Here is a 27,236-nt window from a genome sequence, read left to right as displayed (position 1 = left end):
GATGATCCACCTGCCTCGGCCTCCCAAAGTGCTGGGAGCCACTGCGCCCAGCCACATATTCTTGAGTTTAAAATGGAATAAGGTTTTGAGGTATTCATTTAAAAAAAAAAAGCCGAATTACATGATTTTCATTTTAAAGCAATAGACAAAACAAAAATATTAGTTAAATAAAAATTCTTAAACTTTTTTTCAAGTTAATAAATCTCAACAAGTTATTTGAGTTGACAAACTGTGTAGTATTCCCCACGGAAAGTCTCTTGGTTTGCTAAGAGATACTTTGGACATATTTTGGTAAAGCTTTGGTCCTCTTTAAGTCTGCAGCTGCTTTCAGTTTCCTCTAGGAAGGATGCTTTTAGATGTTCTGGTAATCCTGGAATGGTAGAATTGCTACTTACTCTGATGAAACATTTCACCTGGCCCTTCCAGAACAAGTTAGGGTCCTCTGGAATCACTGTTCTCTTTAAGCTACATAAGGAATCAAAAATAATTCACCTGAAAGCCCAAGTCATATAAAATAAATATTATCCACAACTGCTCTATTACCATGTGAAACTTATTAATTTATTTTTTTACTGAAGCGAAGTCTCACTATGTTGCTCAGGCTGGTCCTGAACTCAAGCTATCCTACTGCCTCAGCCTGCCAAGTAGCTGGGATTACAGGCACGCACAAGCACACCCAGCTACCATGTGAAACTTTAAAAAACTGTTCAATAATTTTCCCTCCAAAACTTATTTGGATGAAAAAGTAAGAAATTAGTAACGAATAGAGCTAGGTACTAATCCTGCCTTTGCCATTCATTAACTTCTGTGTGATATGAACAAATCACTAGTGGGCATTATTTTCTCATATTCTGAAACATGAAATAGAAGTAGGAATGTGTGTAGTGGGGGAGGTGAATATGAATCAAAAGAGAAATGTACTACAGATACTTATTATAAAGTAAAAAATAACAGTCCAAAATTGATCAAGTGTAATGGCTAGGAGACAAGTGGGATCACAACTGAAAAAGAAGGGTAATCAGACTAAAAGGAGGTGTCCAAATTATTTTTCTCCTCCCCACTCCTCCCACCCCAGCTATAATGTTGATGCTGCTTAACCAATTAACTAACATTACCAATAAGTAATAACCAATTAATGTGTTAGTTCAACATTAAAAGTCTCTGTAACTAACACATTAATGTGTTATTACAACCAATAAGTAATAACCAATTAATTTGTTAGTTACAGAGACTTTTACCTCCAATATTTGTTACTGTTAACCCCAAGGCACACTATAATGTCCTTATAAAAATGTTTAGGGTGATATACTTGGCATTTAATGATTGAAGAAGGAAATGAAATGAATACCAATATATTGGTGTATACCAATATATTCATTTCCAAAGATATATGTATCCACATAATTGGACAAAGACTGATTTTTTCTTTTGAGACAGGGTTTCATTCATGTTGCCCAGGCTGGTTTTGGACTCCTAGACTCAAGCATTTCTCCCCACTCGGCCTCCCAAAGTGCTAGCATTACAGGCATGAGCTGCCACACCTAGGCCTAAATTGCATTTTATTAGTTTCCTTTAGAGATAATCCAAAATCAGACTATACACTTCTGCAGAAAAGTACTTTTGAACTACACATTATGGTGTCCTTTGCATTACCAAGTACTTCATGTTTAGTATTTGTTGAATAACGGAAATCTTGTTTTTTAAACTTCTTTTTCTTTTTTTTTTTTGAGATGGAGTCTCGCTCTGTTGCCCAGGTTGGAGAGTGCAATGGCACGATCTTGCCTCACTGCAACCTCCGCCTCCTGGGTTCAAGCAATTCTTCTGCCTCAGCCTGCCCGGTATCTGGGATTACAGGCACCTACCACCATGCTCAGCTAATTTTTGTATTTTTAGTAGAGACAGGGTTTCACCATGTTCACCAGGCTAGTCTTGAACTCCTGACCTCAAGTGATCTGTCCGCCTTGGCCTCCCAAACTGCTGGGATTACAGGCGTGAGCCACCATGCCTGGTCTTTTTAAACTTTTTACTTGAACTAATGTTTGACTTGCAGAACACTTGCAAAAACAGAACAGAGAGTTCATGTGTACACTTCTTTCAGCTTTCTTTCTTTTCTTAAGAGGCAGGGTCTCACTATGTTGCCCAGGCTGGTCTTTTCTCAAACTCCTGGCCTCAAGCAATCCTCCTGCCTTGGCCTCCAAATAAATATAAACAAATATTTATTGAGTGCAGTCTGTAAGACTAGTACTGTTCTGGCTGGGCGCAGTGGCTCACGCCTGTAATCTCAGCACTTTAGGAGGCCGAGGTGGGTGGATCATGAGGTCAGGAGTTTGAGACCAGCCTGGCCAATATGGTGAAACCCCGTCTCTACCAAAAATACAAAAAAATTAGCCGGGCATGGAGGTTCATGCCTGTAGTCCCAGCTGCTTGGGAGGCTGAGGCAGAAGAATCACTTTAACCCAGGAGGCAGAGGTTGCAGTGAGTCAAGATCATGCCACTGCACTCCAGTTGGGTGACAGAGTGAGACTCCGTCTCAAAAAACAAAACAAAACAAAGCAAAAAAGACTAGTACTGTTCTAAACACATGGGTGCAGCAGAGAATAAAGCAAAGATCTTGCCCTCATGTAGCTTATATTCTGAGAGTAGTAGAAAAACAATAAACAAGTAAGTGTATGTTAGGGAATGGAAAGTGTGATGAAAATCTATAAAACAGGGTAAGGGAGATAGAAGATGAGACAAGAGAGTAACACACTGTCAGATAAGGCCCTTTGACTACTTGATATGTGAGTAATGATCTGAAGTGAACAAGCAAACCAGACGCAAATCTGCAAGAGGAATGTCCCGGCTACCTTTAGCCAATCTGTTTTAGATTTTCTGAACTTCCCAGATGATATTAAGGTAGGCTGCAGACACTACGAGAGCTAGCTTGTTTTCTGGTTACCCTTACTCTTTACGTGTCCCAGTCCAAAGACGAGGGGGATGCAGTTTACCAAGGTGCCCAACCTTGGTAGGTCCCCATTTCAAATTCTTGTAACCCTGGCTCCGGGAGCTGCCAAAAGCACAACTCAACCTATGAGGTGCTCTTTATGACTGGAAAAAGCCCCAGGATAAAAGCTCCTTAAGGAGCACATTCTTCTTTTTTTTTGAAACAGGGTCTCTCTCTGCCACCCAGGCTGGAGTGCAGTGGCGCCATCTCAGTTCACTGCAGCCTCCACCTCCCAGGTTCAAGCGATTCTCCCGCTTTAGTCTGCTGAGTAGCTGGGACTACAGGCGCGCCCCACCAAAACCAGCTATATTTTTAGTAGAGACCGGGTTTCACCATGTTGGCCTGGCTAGTCTCGAACTCCTGACCTCAAGTGATCCGCCCCCCTCGGCCTCCCAAAATTCTGGGATTACAGGCTTGAGCCACCGCTCCCAGCCTCAAATTACTCTTTTAAATAGCTGTACCTATTTACACTCCTACCAGCAGCCCAAGAGTTCTCACTGTTTCACATCTTCATTTCACCCTTGATATTTTTTAGCTTTTACTTTTGTCAAACTGTTGGATAAAACTCAGTAAACAACCTTTAGCCATTCTCTATCCTTTCAGATTAGCCTTTCTAATACCATTTTTCAGGGATAGCTGACTGTGTCATCGCCTAGCACTTAGAAGGTGCTAAGCAAATACTCATTGAATGATGTAACTTTCCTATTTAATATCCTTTAATGCTTTTCCAAGTCCGGGGGCGGCTTCCCTTTTCTGAGAGCCTAATAATCACGTATTCATTTCTATATTCCCAGAACCTAACAAAGTTTGAAAATTATCCTGCAGGCAACACTAGGTCAATGTTTTTTCGGATTAATTAATAACCAATAGGATATCGTATACCTCTGCGATGCACGCATTTCTATTATCGCACACACCGAATCATACCTTATTTATTACTTATCCACGCAGATGGTGAGATCTGTAGCCTCGGCATCTACACTGTGTCTGAAAGTAGGCACGAAACCGGTATTTTTTTAATTGAACCGTAAACTTGAATCAAACTTGGAAGCCTTTAAAGGGAAACGCAAAGGTACATGCGCAGTGATGCAATAGGGTCGTCCAATCAGAGTAGGGCAGGACTGGACAGTGCAGCGGCTAGGTAGTGCGCACGCGCACCGGGCTCGTCCGCGATTGGCTTCGCCGAGGCGGGAGCCTTGAGCTTCTCCGGTGGCGAGGGGACCGCTGGTTACCAGAAGTGCTTCTTTGCAGGGCCAGTGGTTTCTGTCAGATTTTCGCCGGTGCGTCCTGGAGGGGGAAGCTCGGGAGGCCGCGACAGCCTGTAGGCTCGTGCGGGACAAAGCAGGGAGTGGCGCCGGAGCAGGCCTCCGAGGGAGGAGGGAGGGAAGGAGGCAGGAGCGACCGAAGTGGCCTCCTGCGGGCCTGCAACTTTGGTCTGAAGTGCGAGGGACGCCCTGGCTGCTGGCCCCGGGGGGCTAGGAGCGAAGGGCGGGTGGTGGGGGTGTAGAGGTGTGCGTTTGTGTGCGAGGGATGGTTCTGGGCTGTGGCCCCTGGGGCCGCCCCTGCTGTCGCTTTGCTCAGGCTTCTGTGGCGTTTGGGTCTCTCCCTCACTCCTGCACTGGGAAGCCCCTTCCCCAGCAACAGGGGGTGAAGGCTCCGCGAACGCCCTGGAGAGTGTCGGTACGCCTTCTTTAGGGACTTTTACCTCCTCGCTGGTCAGGTTTTTCTTGTATTTCCTTAAAATCTTTTAATCGATTACCTTATGAAAGATTTTCTAGGTAGGTACAGATGCTTCTCGACTTACTACGGAGTTGAAAATATCCTAAGTCGAAAATGGATTTAAAACAGCTAACCTACTGAGTATTAAAGCTTGGCCTAGCCTAGTTTTGTTATCAAAAAAATTAATTTTCAGCGGTTTATTTTAGATTTGGGAGTACATGTGCAGGTTTGTTGCATCGGTATATTACGTGGTGCTGAGGTTTGGATACGATTGATCCTGTCACCCAGGTAGTGAGCATAGTACCCAATAGTTTTTGAACCCTTGCTCCTCCTTTCCTCCCCCTTCTAGTTGTCCCCACTGTCTATTATTGCCATCTTTATGTTCATGAATGCCCAGTGTTTAGCTCCCATTTATAAGTGAGAACATGCAATATTTGATTTTCTGTTTCTGCTTTAATTCGCTTTGGGTAATAGCCTCCAGCTGCACCCATGTTGCTGTAAAGGACATGATTTCATGCCTACCTTAAACATACTCAGAACACTTACCTTAATCTACAGTTGGGCAAAATCATGACCACAGACAGTTATGTGGTTACTTGCACAGTTTCTACTAAATGCTTATGGCTTTCTTAAAAGTTGAAGAATTCTAAGTGAAACCGTCCTAAATTAGGAACCATCTGTATAGCCGGAGTCTCAAAGGAGCAACTTAAGGCATGAAGTGAGATAATTACTACTTAATGTAGTTGGAAGTCGAAAAGCAGAAACAGCAGGGAAAGACTGTTGCTGGTTCTTGGTAGAGTTGGTTTACTTACATTCTTGCATCCCAGACGTTTGATGGTTGCACATACCTCTCTTTAAAGCCCAGACGAACCCAAAGATTCTGGTCATTGTCCTGTATGTTGAACTACCCCTTTTCTATCTCCCCCACAGGACCTTCGTCATTTCTATTCTCCAATAATACTAATTATAGATAGTAATATTACAGATAACATTGAGTGCTTATGTGTCAAGTTTTGTTTTAAGTGCTTTACATATTTCATTTAATCCTCCCAACAGTCCGGTGTGTAAGTATGATTATGGTACCCCCTCTTAAAGATGAGGAAACTGAGACACATGGAGCCTAAGTAAACTGTGCAAGACCATTGGGAAGTGTCAGTATTTATATTCAGGCATTTGCTTTCAAAGTTGTGTTCTTATTTACCACAGTGTAGTGCCAAGTACTTGTGGCTATCTGGTGTATTGCAGTTGTCAGCCTGGCCTTACCATTTTACTTGGAAGGACTGAAGCTAATAGGTGTTACAGAAGTTGTAGCATCACATCAGGGCTACCAAATGGCTTTATTTCTAGGACCTGGGAAAAGGGCTCAGACAGCATTAATTAATTAATTAATTTATTATGGACAGGACAACATGAACATACAGAACTAGTTTAAAAAGCTATAAGGGTGCGGTACTCTTTTGGGGGGAAATGTACTGATTTCTGCATTTTACTTTGAAATGCATCAACAAATTAAATGTCTTGATGGGTGCCTAAGGTCATATGTAAATAGCACAGTTTGGATTCTAGCCAGGCAGCCTGGCTGGCTCCAGAGTCAGTTTGTTTTCTTAATCACTGCTCTGTGATGATGCTTGTATGCTTGCATTATCATTTTTATTAGTTTACAAAATAGGAAGGTGGAAAAATCAGAAATCATGTATTAGATGTAGAAGGGTTTAGGGTAGTAATTCTTCACATTTAGTGTTGAAAGAAATTTTAGCATCTAGTTCATTCTTTATTTTATAAATGAGAAAATTGGTGTCTAGAGAGTTAAATAGCTTCCCCAAAGTTAAGCATCCCTGAAATAGCAGAATCTGAACTACACTCTGGTTTCCTTCATTTCTACTGTTGATGTTTCTAACTACTGTATTTTTTTAAGTGTTCCTTTTGAAAAAGTGTCAGAATTTTCACAGTATTAAAGGGGAGTCTGATTAATGTAGAGAACAGAATGATGTGGACATCATATTTTTATTAATGCTATCTAGAATTTATTAGTTTAAGAAGGCTCATTATCTTATTTCAGTTGAACTATAGTCACTAAAATCTTTAGTTTTAAATTTCAGCTTCTATTGTTCTATTTCATTTGACCATTAAGTAACTGAGTCTAAATGCAAGGCCTAACATCCATGTCCTCTTGTGACAGTTGCCATTAATCAATTTCAAACTTGTGTCAATTATATATTTAGAGACCTGTAGTATTCTGCTTACCCATTATAAAAAGGAAATTAGTTTAATGAAGTTATTTTGGCATGACTTGTTTGGCCAGAATTTGTATTTACTTCTGGCATTGGCAAATACTGCTTCTAAAGCAGTCAAAAACCATCTGTTTCATAATTTGCTCTAAGATTAAAGATTATACTAATAGAGATCTATTTTGTTGTTGAATAAGAAATTGAAGAGAGTGACCTCTACTACTCATTCCTCAAACTATGTAAAGGCTGGTTATATATAAAATATTTACATGTTTCATCATTTTAACATTGATGAAATCAGGAAATGTCTAACCATCAATGATAGTGTATCATAGTTCAATTGGCTACACTTTTTTTCTTGGATACATAAAATAATGGTACATCTTACAACTAAAAAAATTTTTATTTTTAAAATATTTACTTTTAAACATTTCTTTTATATGGACTAACAACCAAGAGTATGTCTTACAATTGATGGCATTTTAGATTTGATGAAATATGGTAATTTAAAAAATCTAATTCATGATACTTTTCCCTATTACAAAGGTAATATTTTCATTGTAAAAAATTTGAAATATACAGAAAATAACTCAGAATAGAATAAAAATTACTGGTTATTCTAACCAGACCTAGAAATAATTACGGTTAATATTGTGGCATGTGTTTTTCTAGTTTTTAAAAAACAATTGTATATTTTAATATATGACATATATACTTTATAGCAGTATAATTTACAGTGTGCAGTTAGATGTGTACATTTTGATGTTTTGATATACAGATGTATATATACTCCTGTAACCACACTACAATCTTATATAGATTATTTCTGTCACTTCAAACAAGTTCTCTCATGCTCGTTTGCTTTCTAGTCTTTTAAATGTACATATACGCGTTATCCTTTTTCTTTTTCTTTTCTTTTTAAAAATTAGAATGAGACTGGACATGTTTTGTCGCCATTTTTCCTTTGACTTATCAAAAAATATTTCTCATGTCATTAAACATTTTTTTAAAGTGTTGTTCCCTGCCCCCTCCCCGCCCCAATTAATGGTATCGTTCACATAACAAATACTGAACTCCTTCTGCGTATTTGGTACTGGCAATATAGTGATGAATTGTATGTAAGATTTCATGCCTGAGTTAATAGCTCAGGGGGAATGATAGGGCAAATTTCATTGCAGTATGAAAAGTGCTTGGGTAGTGCATATGCAGAAAGGTCCTCCAGTCCAGTCTTTGGGAGGAGATGAAGAGGGCTCATGGTTAAGACTTCTAGAGGATAAGGTAGAATTAATCAGGCAAAGAAAAGTCGGAAAAAGCATTCCCAACATTATATAAGAGAAAGTTTGTTCAAAGCCTAGAGAAAAAGAGAACATGGCTAGCTTGGGGAATAGTACTGACTCAATTTTGGTGGTATATGAAGACAGTGTGTTCTGTTGTGTGGGTGTACCATAATTTATCTTGTACTTCATTATAGACATTCTTTTTCCTTTTTCCCCCTACTGTAATTAATACTAGCAGGATTATTGTTTTTTCTTTCTTTGTTTTCTTTGAGACAGAGTCTCGCTCTGTCACCTAGGCTGGAGTACAGTGGTGCAATCTTGGCTCACTGCAACCTCTGCCTCCCAGGTTCAAGCGATGCTCATGCTTCAGCCTTCTGAGTAGCTGAGATAACAGGCATGTACCACCACACTTGGCTAATTTTTTTTTTTAGACGAAGTTTCGCTCTAGTTGCCCAGGCTGGAGTGCAATGGCGCTATCTCAGCTCACCACAACCTCTACCTCCTGGGTTCAAGTGATTCTCCTGCCTCAGCCTCCCGAGTAGCTGGGATTACAGGCACGCACCACCACGCCTGGCTAATTTTGTATTTTTAATAGAAACAGGGTTTCTCCATGTTGGTCAGTTGGTCTTGAACTCCTCACCTCACGTGATCTGCTCAGCTTAGCCTCCCAAAGTACTGGGATTACAGGTGTGAGCCACTGCACGCGGCCTCAAATTTTTAGTAGAGACGGGGTTTCGCCATGTTGGCCTGACTGGTCTCAAACTCCCGACCTCAGGTGATCCACCTGCCTTGGCCTCCTGAAGTGCTGGGATTACACTCGAGCCACTGTGTCCTGCCCAGCTGATTATTCTTATATATGGTTACTTAGTATTATCTCTGGTAGTTCCTTAGGTTAAGTTGCCAGAATTGGAATTTCTGGGTGAAACAGATAACGTTGGTAGTCATGTTCATCCTTGCTGATGGCTTATGTTAAATAGTGTTTTGTGGTATTGTTTTGAATTGGAGTACTTGCTACTATCCATTGCAGAAACATGATGTATGTATGTAATGTCCTTGTTTTCTATCTGTTCCCCTATCCAGTCCTCATAGAAATAAGATTGAGCAAAAGTTGGGAAGCCTGGTTCTAGTCTCTTGATTTATATTTTTAAAAATTCCACTGTTTTCAAATGAAATAGGATAGTAAAAACAAATTGAATTATAAAAATATCTTTTAAATTATCAGATTTCATTCATTCAAAATATTTGTTAGTGATGGTAATGTATCTGTCACTGTTGCCAGACACATTATAGTGATTACTGGTGGAGAAAACAAGCATGAGATTGCTACCCTCATGTGGTTTATGGATTAGTGGAATAGAAAAAAAGCAACATGTTTGATATTTGTATGTGAATTGTATTTCCTTATATTTTGAAATTTTTATTTAAATTGCTTTAAAGAAGATACCATGATTATACTTAAATTTTTGATAAATTGACATATACTTAAATTTACACCATTTGTATTAGTCTGTTCTCACACTGCTAATAAAAACATACTTGAGACTGGGTAATTTAAGGAAAGAGGTTTAATGGACTCACAGTTCCACATGACTGGGGAGGCCTCACAATTATGGCAGAAGGCAAAGGAGAAGCAAGCCATATCTTACATGGGAGCAGGCAAGAGAGTCTGTGCAGGGGAACTCCCATTTATAAAATCATAGGATCCCGTGAGACTTACTCACTACCATGAGAATAGGCCCTGGCCTTGACGTGGGGATTATTACAGTTCAAGGTGAGATTGGGGTAGGGTTACAGCCAAACCATATCACCGTTCAATTTAAATCTTAAATTATTTTCAATAGCCCTTGATGAAAACTAAAATCTTACTAGCTATTGAACTTGTTTTCTTTTTCTTTAGAACAAAAAAAAACAAGAGATGGGCTCTTTTGGGCTCAAGCGATCCTCCCACTTTGGCCTCCCAAGATGCTGGGATTAAGGATGTGGGCCACTTTGCCCAGCCTGAAGTTGTTTTCTCAGGCTTATTCTCTTATGTTTTATTTTTGTTTTTTTCAGTTGAAGTCTTGCCGCTATGTTGCCCAGACTGGTTTTGAACTCCTGACCTCAAGGGATCCCCTCACCTCAGCCTCCCGAGTAGCTGAGACTACAGGCATGCACCACCAAGCTCCTCTTATCTTTTTTCTTTTAATTTTTATTTTTAATAGAGACAAAGCTCCTAGGTTCAAGGGATCTTCCCGCCTCATCCTCCTGCCTCATCCTCCCAAAGTACTGGGATTACATGCATGAGACACCACGTCGGCCCCTTTTACCTTTTTACATATGTCATGGCTGTATTACCACACCAAACTTGAGTCTACCTGCCTGGCACAGCAAAGCTGTCTGCAGACATTGGGATTTGCAGCAAGAGAAAGTGAGACATTTATTGCAGGGTGCCAAGCGAGGAGAAGTGGGCAACTAATGGTTAAGACTCAAACTCTGTGATGGCTTACAAGCAAGCATTTTTAAAGATGGAGAGGCAGAGGTTACAGGCAAAGTCATAAATCAGTGCATCATTGATTTGGCCTAAAAAGGCGAGACATCTTGAAGTGGGGGCTTACGAGTCATAGGTGTATTAAAAGATTCTCTGATTTGGGATTGGTTAAGGAAGTGAAGCTTTGTCTAAAAACTTGGGGTCAGCAGAAAGGAATGTTGAGCTCTGGCCTGTGGGTATGACTTCCTCCAGGCCTCTGAATAAGAAATTTAGAAAAAAGAATAGCAGAGTTCAGTCCTCTTTCCCCTAATGTGAGGTGTGTGTGTCAGTAGACACATTTGGTGGGGGTCTGGATTTCTGAAAAACAACTCAAGGACATATGTTAAGATGTTACCTTTAGTTTCTTTCTTTTTTTTTTTTTTTGAGACGGAGTCTGGCTCTGTCGCCCAGGCTGGGGTACAGTGGCCGGATCTCAGCTCACTGCAAGCTCCGCCTCCCGGGTTCACGCCATTCTCCTGCCTCAGCCTCCTGCGTAGCTGGGACTACAGGCGCCCGCCACCTCGCCCGGCTAATTTTTTTTTGGTATTTTTTAGTAGAGACGGGGTTTCACTGGGTTATCCAGGATGGTCTCGATCTCCTGACCTCATGATCCGCCCGTCTCGGCCTCCCAAAGTGCTGGGATTACAGGCTTGAGCCACCGCGCCCGGCCTGATGTTACCTTTAGTTTCTATAGGGAACCAAACATTTTGTTACTCTAACTTCCCTCACCATTATTTTAAGCTATTACCTTCTTGCTAATCATATTGCTCATATACTTCTCAGGGCTAGCTAGGTGCCTGGAATTTCCTTTGAAGGAACTGAAGATTTTCCTTTGTTTCTATGCTTGGGGGGCCAGGCATGCCCCTAAGAGGGGTTCCTGCTGCATCTCAGTTGTAGTTTTGAGCTATTTTTATATTTGGGGGTGATTGTAATTAGATTCATAGATAGTTACTGTTTTGGGTATTTTTCAGGTCACCACTGCTGAATATGAGACGATCTGCAGCGCCAAGTCAGTTGCAGGGAAATTCCTTCAAAAAACCAAAATTTATACCTCCAGGAAGAAGTAATCCAGGTCTGAATGAAGAGATTACAAAACTGAATCCAGATATAAAACTATTTGAGGTAAGACAAAACAGGGCTTATAATATAGATAATATAGAAAAGCATGTATGTTTAAGAAAATGCCATTTAAAGAGTTAACAGTATTTTCTGCTTGTTGGAATTTTCAGTATCTCTGAACACATCTTCTGAAAACCTTGGAAATGAAGATTACATAATTTTTTTTTAAAAGGAATAACAGGATGGGCACAGTGGCTCATGCCTGTAATCCTAGCACCTTGGGAGGCAGAGGCAGGAGGATCACTTGAGCTAAGGACGTCAAGACCTGCCTGGGTAACATAGTGAGACGCCGTCTCTACAAAAAATAAAAATTTAGTAGGGTGTGGTGGTGTGCACCTGGAGTATCAGCTACTCAGGAGGCTGAGGTGGAAGGATCACTTGAGCCTGGGAGGTCGAGGCTGCAGTGAGCTGTGATTGTGCCACTGCACTGCAGCCTGGGCAACACAGCAAGACCCTGTCTCATTCAATCAGTCAGTGGAATAACATGTACTTGGGTCTATAAAATAAACTTTTGGTGATGGTAAGTACCTCTTTGAGGGAAGGGGTGGAGATTCTAATCGGTGTTCTTTTTAAAGTTAGTACGTAAGTAAGTGAAAACTTCTTTAAGGTGATTTAAAGAGAAAAGACACATAATGATTTGTATCACTATTCCAAACATTTGTTCTCATTTTTATCTATAAAAAGTGAATACTGGCTGGGTGCGGTGGCTCACGCCTGTAATCGCAGCACTTTGGGAGGCCAAGACAGGCAGATCATCTGAGGTCAGGAGTTTGAGACCAGCCTGGTTAACATGGTGAAACTCCGTCTCTACTAAAAATACAAAAACTAGCCGGGCATGGTGGTGCACGCCTGTAATCCCAGCTACTCCAGAGGCTGAGGCAGGAGAATTGCTGGAACCCAGGAGGTGGAGGTTACAGTGAGCTGAGATCATGCCACTGTACTCCAACCTGGGTGACAGAGCAAGATTCCATCCTCCCTTAAAAAAAAAAGAGTGAATACTGGAAGCAGTTTTAATGTGTCTCATTTACTATTAAAAAAAAGGATTGTTTTGGTCTTAGGTCTAAGATCAAAGGTGTTAGTATATATGAGAGGTATATAAAGTATAAAGAAGGCGTATAAAATGGAGAATTCACGCTACCTACTACTCTGCAATTCCCTGATCCTTTTATGCTATAGGGATTAAAGTCTATTAATTTTTTCCCTCTTCTTTTTTATTGTGGTTAAGCATATACAACGTAAAATTTGCTATCTTACCATTTTTAAGTGTACAATTAAGTGGCATTAATAACTTTCACACTGTTGTGTAACCATCACCACAATCTGTTTCCAAAACTTTTTCATTACCCCAAACAGAAATTCTGTACCCATTAAACATTAACTCCCTGTTCTCTCCACTCAGCTCCTGGTAGCCACTATTGTACTTTCTGTCTCTATAAATCTGACTGCCCTAGGTACCTCATGGAAGTGGAATCATACAATATTTGTCCTTTTGTGTCTGGCTTATTTCCATTAGTGTAATGTTTTCAAGGTTCATCCATGTTGTAGCGTGTATCAGAACTTAAATTTGTTTGTGTGGTTGAATAATCATTATGTGGTTTTACCACATTTTGTTTATCCATCCATTAATCTATCTGATGCATGCTTGGGCAGTTTCTACCTTTTGGCTATGGTGAATAATGCTGCTGTGAACATTGGCATCCAAGTTTCTGTTTGTGTTCCTGTTTTAGTTCTTTTGGGTTATAACTAGAAATGAATTTGCTAGGTAATGTGGTAATTCTGTGTTTAGCTGTCTGATGAACCATCAAACAGTTTTTCATAGCTGTACCATTTTACATCTCCACCAGGAATGTGTGATGGTTGTAGTATCTACATCCCCAGGAGTACTTGTTATTTTCCATTTAAAAAATTGTTTTATTATTGGCATCTCAGTAGGTGCGAAGTGGTATTTCACTGTGGTTCTGATTTGTAGTTCCTTAATTACTAGTGGTGCTGAGCATCTTTTCATGTGCTTATTGGCCATTTATATATCTTTGGAAAAATGTCTATTTAAGGCCTTTGCCTGGTTTTTAATGGTATCTTTTTTTGTTGAAAAAACCTTCTAATTTTTGACTCTGCTTTTTTTGGTCTGTATGTGTTTGTTTCATCCTATATTTCTTTACCAAGTAGATTGTTTAGCACTTACCAATGTAAAAATTCTGGCACACTGTAAGGAGAAAACATAGGCTTTTTTTTCTTAATAAGGTTTTTCTTTCTTTCCTTTTTAAAATACAGCTTTATTTAGGTATTGATAGAGTTTGGATATTTGTCCCTTCAGAATCTCATGTTGAAATATGACCTCCAGTGTTTGAGGTTGTCCTAATGGGAGATATTTGGGTCATACGGGATGGTTCCTTCATAAATGGCTTTGTGTTGTTTTCATGGTAATGAGTGAGTTCTCGCTGAGCTCACATGATACAAAAGAGTGTGGCATCTCCCCACTCCCTCTCTTGCTCTCCCTCTTGCCATTGAGACACAGGTTCCCCCCACTTTTTTTTTTTTTTGAGACAGAGTCTCACGCTGTTGCCCAGGCTGGAGTGCAGTGGCTGGCCACCACGCCTGGCTAGTTTTTTATATTTTTTAGTAGAGATGGGGTTTCACCGTGTTAGCCAGGATGGTCTCGATCTCCTGACCTCGTGATCCGCCCGTCTCGGCCTCTCAGAATGCTGGGATTACAGGCGTGAGCCACCGCGCCCGGCCTTCAGGTTCCCCCTTTACCTTCTACCCTGATTATAAGCTTCTGGAGGCCCTCATCAGAAGCAGAAGCTGGCACCATGCTTCCTGTACAGCCTGCAGAACTGTGAGCCAAAATAAACCTCTTTTCTTTATAAATTACCCAGCCTCAGATATTCCTTTATAGCAATGCAAACTGACTAATACAGATATAACTTAAATACCATACTTACTACAACTCAGTGGTTTCTAGTATATTCACAGAATTGTGCAACCATCTCCACAGTCAATTTTAGAACATTTTCATGACACCAAAAGAAACTTTTTATCAGTAATTTGTTTCTTATTGCCGAAATATCAGTTTTCTCTTACCACTGAAACAAATTACCACAAATCTAATGGCTTAAAACAACACAAATGAATTATCTTATAGTTCTGTAGGTCAAAAGTTCAACACAGATCTAAGATCAAGGTGATGGCAAGGGGCCTACATTCATTTCTGGAGATTTTAGAGGAAATCTGTTCCCTAGCCTTTTCCAGCTTCTGCAGATCACCACATTCCTTGGCTCGTGGCGCCCTTCTTCCTTTTTCACAGTCAGGGAAGCATGTTTGAGTTCTCATGTTTTCTTCTCTTTGGTTTTCTGCAGCTGGAACTCATTTGATTAGGTTAGGCCCAACTGCGTAATCCAGGATCATCTCTCCATTTCAAGGTCCTGGTCCTTAATCATATCTGAAAAGTCCTTTTTACCACATAATAATACATTCACAGATTCTGGGGATTAGGGCGTGGACATCTTTGGGAGCCATTATTCTGCCTACCACACTGAATAATCTTGTTTTAATATACCACATTTTATTCATTCTTTAGTTAATGGTTATTTGGGTTGTTTCCACTTTTTAGCAATTATGAATAATGCTCATGAACGTTTGTGTATAAATTTTTGTGTGGATATGTGTTTTCATTTCTCCCTCCTTCCCCCCTTCCTTCCTTCCTTCCTTCCTTCCTTCCTTCCTTCCTTCCTTCCTTCCTTCCTTCCTTCCCTCCTCTTCCTCTCCTCTCCCTCTCCTCTCCCTCTCCTCTCCCTGTCCTTTCCCTCTCCTCTCCCTGTCCTCTCCCCTCCTTTCTATAGGGTCTTGCCCTGTTGCCTAGGCTGGGGTGCGGTGGCACCATCATGGCTCACTGCAGCCTCCACCTACTAGGCTCAAGTGATCCTCCCACCTCTGTCTCCCTTAGTAGCTGGGACCACAGGCATGTGCCATCATACCTGGCTAATTTTCAATTTTTTTATAGAGATGGGTTCTGCCTTTGTTGCCCAGGCTGGTCTCTAAGTCCTGAACTCAAGCAGTCCTCTCCTCAGCCGCCCAAAGTGTTGGGATTACAGACGTGAGCCACCATACTTGGCCATGTTTTCATTTCTCTTGAGTGTACTCCTAGGAGTAGAATTGCTGGATCATATGATAATTCTATGTTTAACCTCTTAATGAACTGACAGACTCTTTTCCAAGCTGACTGCACCATTCATTCTTACCATCAGTATATGAAGGTTTTAATTTTTCCAAATCCCTACCAACACTTACTATCTTTTTGATGACGGCCATACTAGTGAGTGAAGTAGTACCTCACTGTGGTTTTGCTTTGCATTTCTCTGATAGCTGATATGGAGCACTTTTATGTGTGCTTATTACCCATTTGTGTATCTCTTTGGAGAACTCTCTTTTTTTTTTTTTTAAGGCGAAGTCTCGCTCTCTCGCCCACACTAGAGCCCAGCCAATATTTATTTATTTATTCATTTATTATTTTTGAGATGGAGTCTTGCTCTGTCACTCAGGCTGGAGTGCAGTGGCACGATCCTGGCTCACTGCAACCTCTGCCTCCTGGGTTCAAGTGGTTCTCCTGTTTCGGCCTCTGGAGTAGCTGGGACTAAAGGCGCCCGCTGCCACACCTGTATCTACTGAAAATACAAAAATTGCCACACAATTTTTGTATTTTCAGTAGAGTTGGGGTTTCACTATGTTGGCCAGGCTGGTCATGAACTCCTGATCTCAGGTTATCCGCCTGCCTTGGTGTCTCAAAGTGTTGGAATTCCAGGCGTGAGCCACCATGCCCAGCCAAGATTTGTTTTTTGATGTAGCGTCTGAGGACTAATTCCAGACAAAAACTCTGATTTACTATTTTTTCTTTTAATTCTATAAATAAATTAAACATTTTAATTTTTAAAACTGAAGTGGGCATTTTTGAAGTTATACAGCAATTTTAAGCAAGGTAACATGAGAAGCCTAAAAGTATTAGGCTTAGCAGTCAACTCTGCCATCTTTTTACTTTGTCTGTTACATTCTTAACTTTTTGTACTTAAATTATTTCTTATCTTAGATTGAATTAACCTATAGTGAGAAAGTATTGCTTTGGTGACTTCAGTGGTTTTTACTTGATTGGTCTGATAAATACAAAATCTGGGACAAATTGAACATCAAAGAAATATACTAATGGATTATAACCCATTGAATAATATAGGAGTTGGAATCCATACTAATATATGAAAATAAATGAATAAATAAATAAATGAAGAGTAAGCTCCTCCTTATAGTGGAATGCTGAAGCATAGAAATGGAAGTAATGATGGTGTTAGAGAGTCTCAGTGGATGCTGAAACTAGTGGGTAAATGTTCAATGAGGAAATAGGATATTTGAATATACTCAAGTATCTCCTCACAACATACTTTAAAAAATGACAAAGGGAAAAATACTTTGGCGGACACCACCTTAATCAGCGATCAAAGTTAACACCTCTAGTAATGGAACAAACTGATATTATGTGCCTCCTAATATGATGAACTATTGTATTCTTGCCCCAAATTCACCATCTGAAACTAATCATAGGGAAACATCAGAGAAATCCAGATTGAGGGATATTCAGCAAAATAACTGGCCTGTAATTTTGAAATTTCAAGACCAGAAACGATAAATAAAGTTAGAGATTAAAGGAAACTAAAGGAACGTAGTGACTAGATGTAATGTGTGATCTAGGATTGGATCCTGATTTGGGGAAAAATCTATAACAGACATTATTGGGATAAGTGACCAAATTTGAACATAGACTGCGGATTAGATACTAGTATTATACCAGTATTAAATGATCAGTTTTGGTAATTTTTCTGTGATTATGGAAGAGAGTCTTTGGAAACACACCTTGAAGTATTTAGAGGCAAGGGAGCATAGTGTCTGCAGTTTACTCTCACGTGTGTGTGTACACATATACACAGAAAGAGCGAAGGGGGAGAGAGGGAAATGGAAGAAAATGTAAACAAGTGGTTAATGTGGGTAAAGGTGTATGGGAATACTATTTTTGGAATGTTTCCATGAATTTGAGATTATGTCAAAATAAAATGTTGCAAAAAAGAAAATTCATGACCTTCATTAGTTGACTTACTTTAAAATCTGATCAGATATAAAAAATAAAAAAAAGATTTTATCAGATAGGTTTTTTTTGGAATGTGTGTTTACTAGCCATGAAGTTTATTAAGATGAGTATTTATAATAACATGACAACTTTGCCTGTTGTGAGTTTCTATTATTTTTAAAAAATTCTGTCTACTGTGGTAGACAGAAAAAATGGCCCTTTAAACATGTTCATGTCCTAATCATTGGAATCTGTGTTACCTTACATGGCAAAAGAGACTTTGCTGATGTGATTAATGTTAAGGACCTTGAGATGGGGAGGTTACCCTGGATGATCTGAGTGGGCCCAATATAATCATAAGGGTCCTTGGAAGTGGAAGAGGGAGAGGGAAGAGGATCAGAGAAAGAGATGGTGATTAGGGAAGCAGGGGCAGAGAGATGTAACATAGCTGACTTTGAATATGGAGGAAGAGGGCTAAGTCAAAGAATTTGGGTGGCTTCTAGAATTTTAAAAGACAAGGAAATATATTCTCTTCTGGAGCCTCCAGAAAGGAATGCAGCCTTGGTGATAACTTTGATTTTAATGCAGTAAGACCTAAGCCTGAGTTCTAACTTACGAAACTATAAAATGATAAATTTGTGTTGTTCTGTGCCACCAAATTTTTGGTAATTTGAGACAGCAGCAATAGAAAACCCATACATATACAAAAAAAGAGAAAATAGCATATAATGAACTTCCTTGTCCATATTACCTGACTTCAACAATTGAAAATGCATGACTGATCTTTTTTTTTATTTTTATTTTTTGAGACAGGGTCTGGCTCTATTGCCCAGGCTAAAGTACAGTAGTGTGATCTCAGCTCGCTGCAACCTTGGCCTCCTGGCCTCAAGCCATCCTCCCACCTCAGCTTTCAAAGTAGCTGGGACTACAGGAACACCTCACCGTGCCTGGCTAATTGTTGTATTTTTTGTAGAGACTGAGTTTCACTATGTTGCCTAGGCTGGTCTCAAACTCCTGTGCTCAAGGAATCTGCTTGCCTTGGCCTCCCAAAGTGCTGGGATTACAGGTGTGAGCCACCACACTTGGCCGTGACTGATCTTGTTTCATCTTTTTTTTTTTTGTTGAGACAGAGTCTCGCTCTGTCGCCCAGACTGGAGTGCAGTGGCACGATCTCGGCTCACTGCAGGCTCTGCCTCCCGGGTTCACGCCATTCTCCTGCCTCAGCCTCTAGAGTAGCTGGGACTACAGGCACCCGCCATCACGCCCAGCTAATTTTTTGTATTTGTAGTAGAGATGGGGTTTCACCGTGTTAGCCAGGTAGGTCTCGATCTCCTGACCTCGTGATCCACCCGCCTCGGCCTCCCAAAGTGCTGGGATTACAGGCGTGAGCCACTGCGCCCGGCCTAATTTTTTATTTTTTTGAGACAGGGTCTTGTTCTGTCACCCAGGCTGGAGTACACTGGTGCATTCTTGGCTCACTGAAATCTCTGTCTCCTGGGTTCAAGTGATTCTCCTGCCTCAGCCTCCTGAGCAGCTGGGATTATAGACGTGCACCACTGTGTCTGGCTAATTTTTGTATTTTTAGTAGAGATGGGGTTTCACCATGTTGGCCGGGCTGGTCTTGAACTCCCGACCTTAAGTGATCCGCCCACCTCGGCCTCCCAAAGTGTTGGGATTACAGGCGTGAGCCCCTGCGCCCGCCCGGCCTCTTGTTTCATCTTTATTTTTCCACTCCAGCTTGAGTCCCTCCCTACTTATTTTGATGCAAATTCCAGGAATATGTTTTCATTTGTAAATTTTTAGAATATATCTCTAAAATATAAGAGCTTTTTAAGGCCGGCTGCAGTGTCTCACCCCTGTAATCTTAGCACTTTGGGAAGCCTAGGCAGGAAGATCGCTTAAGGCCAGGAGTTCAAGGCCAGCCTGGGCAACATAGTGAGACCCCATCTCTACAAAAAGTAAAAAACATTAGCTGGGTATGGTGGCACATGCTTGTAGTTCCGGCTACTAGGGAGGCTGAGGTGGAAGGGTCCCTTGGGCCCAGGAGTTGAGAAGGCTGCAATGATCTATGGTTGTGCCACTGCACTCTTCAGCCTGGGTACCAGACTGAGACCCCATCTCTTAAAAAAAGGGGTAGGGGCTCGTTAACAAAACCCAACATAGTGACATTACCATTATCTCACCTAAAAATATTTGAGTATTGATTTTAGTATTGAGAAATTTAACAAGAAAAAGAGTATTTTACTATGAGAATGGCATGTTACGATTTAGAAACTTCTGATATGTTGTTTAAAATACACTATAAGCATAATTTTTCATTCTGTCATATCTTTCAGTTTTTAGTAGCGTAATTTAAAATAGTTCTAAAAACAAGCAATAAAAATTAGGCTTTATAATTAATTAATTATTATTTTTTTTGAGATGGAGTCTTGCTCTGTCTCCCAGGCTAGAATGCAGTGGTACAATCTTGGCTCATTGCAACCTCCGCCTCCTGAGTTCAAGTGATTCTGCTGCCTCAATTTCCCGAGTAGCTGGGATAACAGGCACTTGCTATGATGCCAGGCTAATTTTTATATTTTTAGTAGACAGTGTTTCACCATGTTGGCCAGGCTGATCTCAAACTCCTGACCTCAAGTGATTCACCCGCCTCGGCTTCCCAAAGTGCTGGGATTACAGGCGTGACCCACCATGTCCGGCAGATATTAATTTATTTTTAAATATCTAGTTCTAATTTTTTTTATATATATATATGTATGTATATATATGTATGTATGTAACTGGTAGCTCGTATTTTAAATTAGAATCTTTTATGTAAAAATACAGAAAATACAGAAAATTAGGTTTGATTTCTGATTTAAATATATATTTGTTTCTTTTAGGGTGCTGCAAATAATAACACCTTTCTCCCATCACAAAGGGATCCTAGAATATGCAGTTTAAATCTGCCTAATGAAGAAAGTACTAGAGAAATTAATTACACAGATAATTGCAGTGGAAAATACTGTTTTGAAGCACCTACACTGGCAACATTAGATCCACCTCATACAGGTAAGACTGCTTTTTATTGATAAGGTTTATGCTTAACCAATAGTATTATAGTATTCTTTAAATGATGATTTAAGAATGAATATGTTATATTAGAAAATTGTTGATGTCATACCACTAGATTGTTGGTAGTTCAGGTTTTTTGTTTTCATAATTTATCTTTAGTGATTGGATTAATAACTGTGTGATTGAAGTGGACTTTATAGTAGATGTATGCTTAAGACTGTTTATTATAAGCTTGGTCAAATGTGATCTTTTCCTCAGGCACCAAGATTGTGTTTAAAGATAGTATTAAAAAATTTTTTTTCTAAAAAACACGTTAATAGGACTAAAATTGGAGAGTTGAACTTGAAATTAGTTAATTGTTAACTCATTAGAGTCTGGAGTACTTCAAATAAGAGTTGAATTATTAACACACATACTTGCATGAAAAGCAAGCATTTAACAAATGCTCCATCCCTATATTGCTGAACTGAGTTAAAATAATGATTATGGTTCTTTTTGTATCTGTGAGAGATCACTATTTGTTAGATAACTAAAAAAAATAATAAAGATGGTTCATAGATGTTTATTTGGTCTTGTGAAAGCCATCATTGGACTGTGTTTTTCCAAATTACATTTTATTCATATTTTGGTTGAATGAACAGATTCAGCCAGCTGGCCCCATCTGTTGGGCTACAGAATAGTAACTGCCATCCTTTTGGTACCAGTGCAAATCAACAAAGTGCCCTAAGCACTTAACCATTTTGAAGGAAGTTCTTGGACTTTCTGATGATTAATGAATTTTACCGTGAATCGGTTTGTATCTTGTTGGGACAGAAAGGAATTCTGTATTTACCTAACTGACCACTATATTGGTGCCATTTATGTGCTCCTCATAACTTTTCAAAAGCTGTAACTAGTGTCAGAACAAGGTCGAGAAAGACTTAAGTTGAGAAATAGGGTCGAGAAAGCTGCTCCTAGGAAGATCCCTAGGAACAGCTCTGGGCATGGCAGTTTAGCTGCTGCTTTGTGTTACTGACTTGCTCTCCCTTCTTTCCTCCCTGTTTTCCCCACTTATTCTTTCCTTGCTTCTATCCTTGTTAGGTGGCTATTCTGTTTTCCCAGGTTTTCTTTTCTACTTTAAGCCCGAGGTAGATAATGATCCATGTATGCCCAGTTCTTTTCTAATTTCTTCATCAGAAAATGACATTTAGACTCTGGAATATAATACCTTTTATATTACTAATCTTGGGCTTTATTTGTGTTCTACTGTAGTTTCTCATTCTCTTCCCTGCTAAATTTGAGAAGGGAGTTAAGAGTTAAGATAAAATAAAGAGGGAGTTAATTTACTCGACTCCTAATCCCTTAATCCTTTCTCTGATTAGTACATTTAGTGAACTGGGGAACCTGTGCCAACTTCCTGATACCCTCCTGTTTCTTGTTCAGAGAGAGGTTAAATTGGGGAAAAGAGCTTTGTTTGAAATGTTTTGTTCTCTATGGTGGATTGTTGGAGAGGGATGTAGTATATAGAAAAGCATAGAGATGAGAGACCTGTTTAGTATCTACTCACCCTTTCACATCTTTTTCATTCTAGATCTAATCCACCTTGAAATGAACTACAAATCTGTATGTCCCAGTTCAATAAAATGTCTTTTTCCCCATCACCTTTTTATTTTGAAATATGCCTACATACTCTCAAGTTGAAAGAATGATCCAATTAACATCCTAAACTCACCAGTTACTGACATTTTTCCTCATTTGTGTGCTTGCTTTCTCTCTGTGTAGATGCACTCCCCTCAACCTTTTGAAAATAAGTTGCATATATCATGCCACTTAACCTCTAGCCACTTAAGCATGTATTTCTTGAAATAAATGTTTTCTCCTGCATAACCACACATTGTTATTATACCAAACAGGATTAATAGTAATTCATAATATTTAGTTCATTGTTAATATCATTTTTGCTTAAGCTAGTTTGAGTTTGGTTTCTCTTTCAACTGAAAGAGCCCTGATAAATACATTTTCACTTTCTTGAATTCACTGGACACTTTGAGTCTCTTCATAATGCTATGTGTTTGCAGATAATATTCTTTGTGTGAAAATGAAGATGTAGGTCTACCACTAATGACTGCCCCCAAAGCTTAGGGAATGTGATTTCTTTGGGGTTTGTGGTAGAATGGCCATAGGGCCCACTTCTATCTTTTTTGATCCAAGCTCCACAGGTCTTTCTTTTCATGAACAATCTAGTTTTTGAGCCTGGGCTTTCAAAAACCAAATTCTGGGAGAGGGGAAATGTAGTGGCTTGAATTGTGTCTCCTAAAGATATATGTTAAAGTCCTAAGCCTTGGCACCTATGAATGTGACCTTATTTGGAAATAGGGTCTTTGCAGATATAATCAGGATAAAGTCATACTGGGTTAAGGTAGATCCTAAATTTAATGACTGGTGTCCTCATGAAGAAAGAGATAGAAACACGGAGGGAAAAAGGCCATGTGATGATGGAGGCAGAGATTGGAATAACCACCCCTGATTGCTGGCAACCACCAGAGGCTAGAAAGAAGCAAAGAAATATTCTCTCTTAGAACTTTCAGAGAGAGCATGGCCCTGCTGACACCTTGATTTTGGACTTCTGGTTTCCAGACTGTGAGAAAATAAATTCTGTTGTTTAAAACCACCCAGTTTGTTACAGGAGTCTCTGAAATGAATACAGGAAGCCCCAGATCTCTTGGATATTCAGAGCTATATAGTTTCTTTAGAAGAAGAGAAAGTTTTTTTATTCTTTCTGATTCTTTCTCATTCTGAAGAACTATGAGAGGAGACTATGCCATCTTCTGTTACCTGTTTACCTGAATCTCCTTCACAAAACTGTGACATACAAAGGCAGGAATGTTCTTTTGTTAAGGTTTTAAATCAAACTGCATGGATTCAAAAACATTTTGTGACTGAATGAAGAGATCCTGAGAAACTTATAGTTTTCTGTAGTTGAGTCCCTTGGCTGTCTTTGGCTTCACAGTGCTTCAGGGAAGTCAAGTAGCCACAAAGAGGCTATTGGAACATTATAGTTTAATGTTCCAATACAATAAATAACATTTATGTTGTTTTATAACATAAAATTCACCATTTTAATCATTTTAAAGTATACAATTAAGTGGCATTTAGCGTATTTACAGTGTTGTACAACTGTCAGTTCTATCTAGTTCCAGAACATTTTTCTCTAAAAAGAAACCCCAGATCAATTAAACAGTCACTCTCCTTTATTTGCTTTCTGTCTCTATGGATATACCTATTCTGGATATACTATGTAAAGAGAATCATACAAGGTGTAATCCATTGTGACTTTTTTTTTTTTAAAAAAGGTAATGCATGCACATGGTAAAAAAACTTAGAAGGCATTAAGAATATAGTAAAAAGTCAGCCGGGTGTGGTGGCTCACACCTGTAATCCCGGCACTTTGGGAGGCTGAGGCAGGAGGATGACCTGAGGTCAGGAGTTTGAGACCAGCCTGGCCAACATGGTGAAACCATACAAAATTAGCTAGATGTGGTGGTGCAGTCCTGTAATCCCAGCTACTTGGGAGGCTGAGGCCGGAGAATTACTTGAACCCAGGAGACAGAGGTTGCAGTGAGCCGAGATTGCACCATTGCACTCCAGCCTGGGCAAAAAAGAGCAACACTCCATCTCACACAAACAAACAAAAAAAGAATATAGTAAAAAGTCTCCCTTCTCTGTTACCTAGCTATCTACTTCCCTTCCCCAGAGGTAACCAGTTACTAGTTTTTTCTATGTCTTTTTTCAAGTATTCTACATATTTGGAAACATATGTGTATATATATATTTTTTTCTCCTCCTAAATAATTGTTCACTAGCTTCCTTGCTCTATACATTGTGTTTTTACTGCAACAGTATATCACTGAAATCTTTTTGTCAATACATTTAGAACTACCTTATTTATTTATTTGGGATGGAGTCTTGTTCTGTCACCCAGGCTGGAGTGCAGTGGCATGATCTCGGCTCACTGCAACCTCCACCTCCGGGTTCAAGTGATTCTTCTGCCTCGACCTCCTGAGTAGCTGGGATTACAGGTATCTGCCACCATACTTGGCTAATTTTTTTGTACTTTTAGTAGAGACAGGGGTTCACCATGTTGGCCAGGCTGGTTTTGAACTCCTGACCTCAAGTGATCTGCCCACCTCAGCCTCCCAAAATGCTAGGATTACAGGCGTGAGCCACTGCACCCGGCCAGAACTATCTTTTTTTTTTTTTTTTTGGAGACGGAGTCTCTCTCTGTCCCCCAGGCTGGAATGCAGTGGCCGGATCTCAGCTCACTGCAAGCTCCGCCTCCTGGGTTTACGCCATTCTCCTGCCTCAGCCTCCCGAGTAGCTGGGACTACAGGCGCCCGCCACCTCGCCCGGCTAGTTTTTTGTATTTTTTAGTAGAGACGGGGTTTCACCGTGTTAGCCAGGATGGTCTCGATCTCCTGACCTCGTGATCCGCCCGTCTCGGCCTCCCAAAGTGCTGGGATTACAGGCTTGAGCCACCGCGCCCGGCCTATCTTATTTTTAAAACTAATTCCATTGTGTGGATGTGCCAAATGTACTTAACCGATGTCTTAATAATGGATATTTAGTTTGTTTGGGATCTTTTGTTATTACGAACAAAGCTACAATAAATATCTATATAATATATACATATAGGAGACTATATTCATAAATACCTTGGAGTAGGATACTCATCACAAGGTATGTGCCTTTACCTTTTTGATGGATAATGATAAATTGCCTTCTACAGAGGTTAGTACAGGTTTATACTCTCATCAGCAATGCATGAGGAATGCATTTATTATGTATTGTGATGCTCAATCTATATGTAAGTATGTATTTATATTTTTGATATTTGACAATCTAAGTTAAACAATCTTATTTTGATGTGCTTTCAATTTAAACTTTTTGATGTTAAAGATTATTTAAAAATTACAGAAAAAATTAAGGTTAGTAGGCCGGGTGTCGTGGCTCACACCTGTAATCCCAGCATTTTGGGAGACCGAAGCGAGTGGATCATGAGGTCAGGTGTTTGAGACCATCCTGGCTAACATGGTGAAACCCCACTACTAAAAATGCAAAAAATTAGCTGGGCATGGTGGCAGGTGCCTGTAGTCCCAACCACTCAGGAGGCTGAGGCAGGAGAATGGTGTGAACTCAGGAGGCAGAACTTGTGGTGAGCCGAGATCGTGCCATTGCACTCCAGCGTGGGTGACAGAGCGAGACTCAAAAAAAAAAAAAAAAAAATACATAGCAAAAATTAAGGATAGTATAAAAAACTTCCACAAATTTAACATTTTTGTGTGTATTGTATGTATATGTATAATGTTTCAGAACTAGTTAAGAATAAGATGCTGTCATGATGCCCCATCACCTGAAATTTTTCAGTATGTATTTCCTAAACAAGGACAGGCTACTGTATAAAAGTATAGAAGTACAACAGTCAAAATCAGGATATTAACACTGATACAATACTATGGTCTGAATGTTTCTGTTTCCCCAAAATTCGTATGTAGAAACCTAAGCACTAATGCGATGGTATTAATATTAGGAGGTGAGGGCTTTGGGAGGTGACAGGGCCAGGAGGGTGAAGCCCTCATGAATGAGATTAATTCCTCTGTGAAACAGGCCCCAGAGAGTTGCCTTTCCTCTTTCACCATGTGAGGATACAGGAGACAGTGCCATCTATGAACTAGAAAGGAGGCCCTTACCAAACACTGAATCTGCCAGGACCTTAATCTTGGACTTCCCAGCCTTTAGATCTGTGAGAAATACATTTCTATTGTTTATAAGCTACCCAGTTTATGGTATTTTGTTTTAGCGGCCTGAATGGACTAAGACAATATCCTTTATGGCAGAAACGAATTTAAAAATGAATAAACTTTTTTTTTCCTGCTAGACCAGGATATGTGTTGTATTCAGTCATCATGTCTTTTAGTTGCCTTCGATCTGGAACATTTTCTTAGTCTTTGCTTATATTTTGTGACTTTTTAAATTAAGGAGTTCAGGCCAGTCATTTGTTGAATGCTTATCAGTTTGGGTTTGTTTGATATTTCCTTTTAATTAGATTTAGTTTACACATTTTTGGCAGAAATATCACAGAAATAGTTCTTAGTATATCATCAGAAGGCACATGATGTCAGTTTATCTCATTACTGGTGATAATAAGTTTGATTATTTGGATAAATTGGTGGCAGCAGGGTTTCTTCACTGTAAAATTATTTTTACCTTT

The 27,236-nt window shown here is 39.8% G+C and overlaps 1 protein-coding gene across 2 annotated transcripts in view; it reads left to right on the top strand.

The window, feature by feature from the left end:
* The first annotated feature begins 4,148 nt into the window (after positions 1-4,148).
* Positions 4,149-27,236, top strand: part of RAD54B (RAD54 homolog B) — a 100,291-nt gene continuing 77,203 nt past the window's right edge. For both annotated transcript variants that reach the window (XM_001088870.5, XM_015145702.3), the window contains exons 1-3: positions 4,149-4,263; positions 11,685-11,835; positions 20,818-20,986. In XM_001088870.5, the coding sequence (XP_001088870.1) occupies positions 11,701-11,835; positions 20,818-20,986 (304 nt within the window). In that variant the 5' untranslated portion in view covers positions 4,149-4,263; positions 11,685-11,700. The remainder of the gene's footprint in view (positions 4,264-11,684; positions 11,836-20,817; positions 20,987-27,236) is intronic.

This window comes from Macaca mulatta, chromosome 8 (genome assembly GCF_049350105.2).
Source record: "Macaca mulatta isolate MMU2019108-1 chromosome 8, T2T-MMU8v2.0, whole genome shotgun sequence".
In the NCBI taxonomy this organism is placed as follows: Eukaryota; Metazoa; Chordata; class Mammalia; order Primates; family Cercopithecidae; genus Macaca; species Macaca mulatta.
The sequence above is the reverse complement of the archived record's forward strand: the minus strand, read 5'-3'. Positions and strand labels throughout refer to the sequence as shown.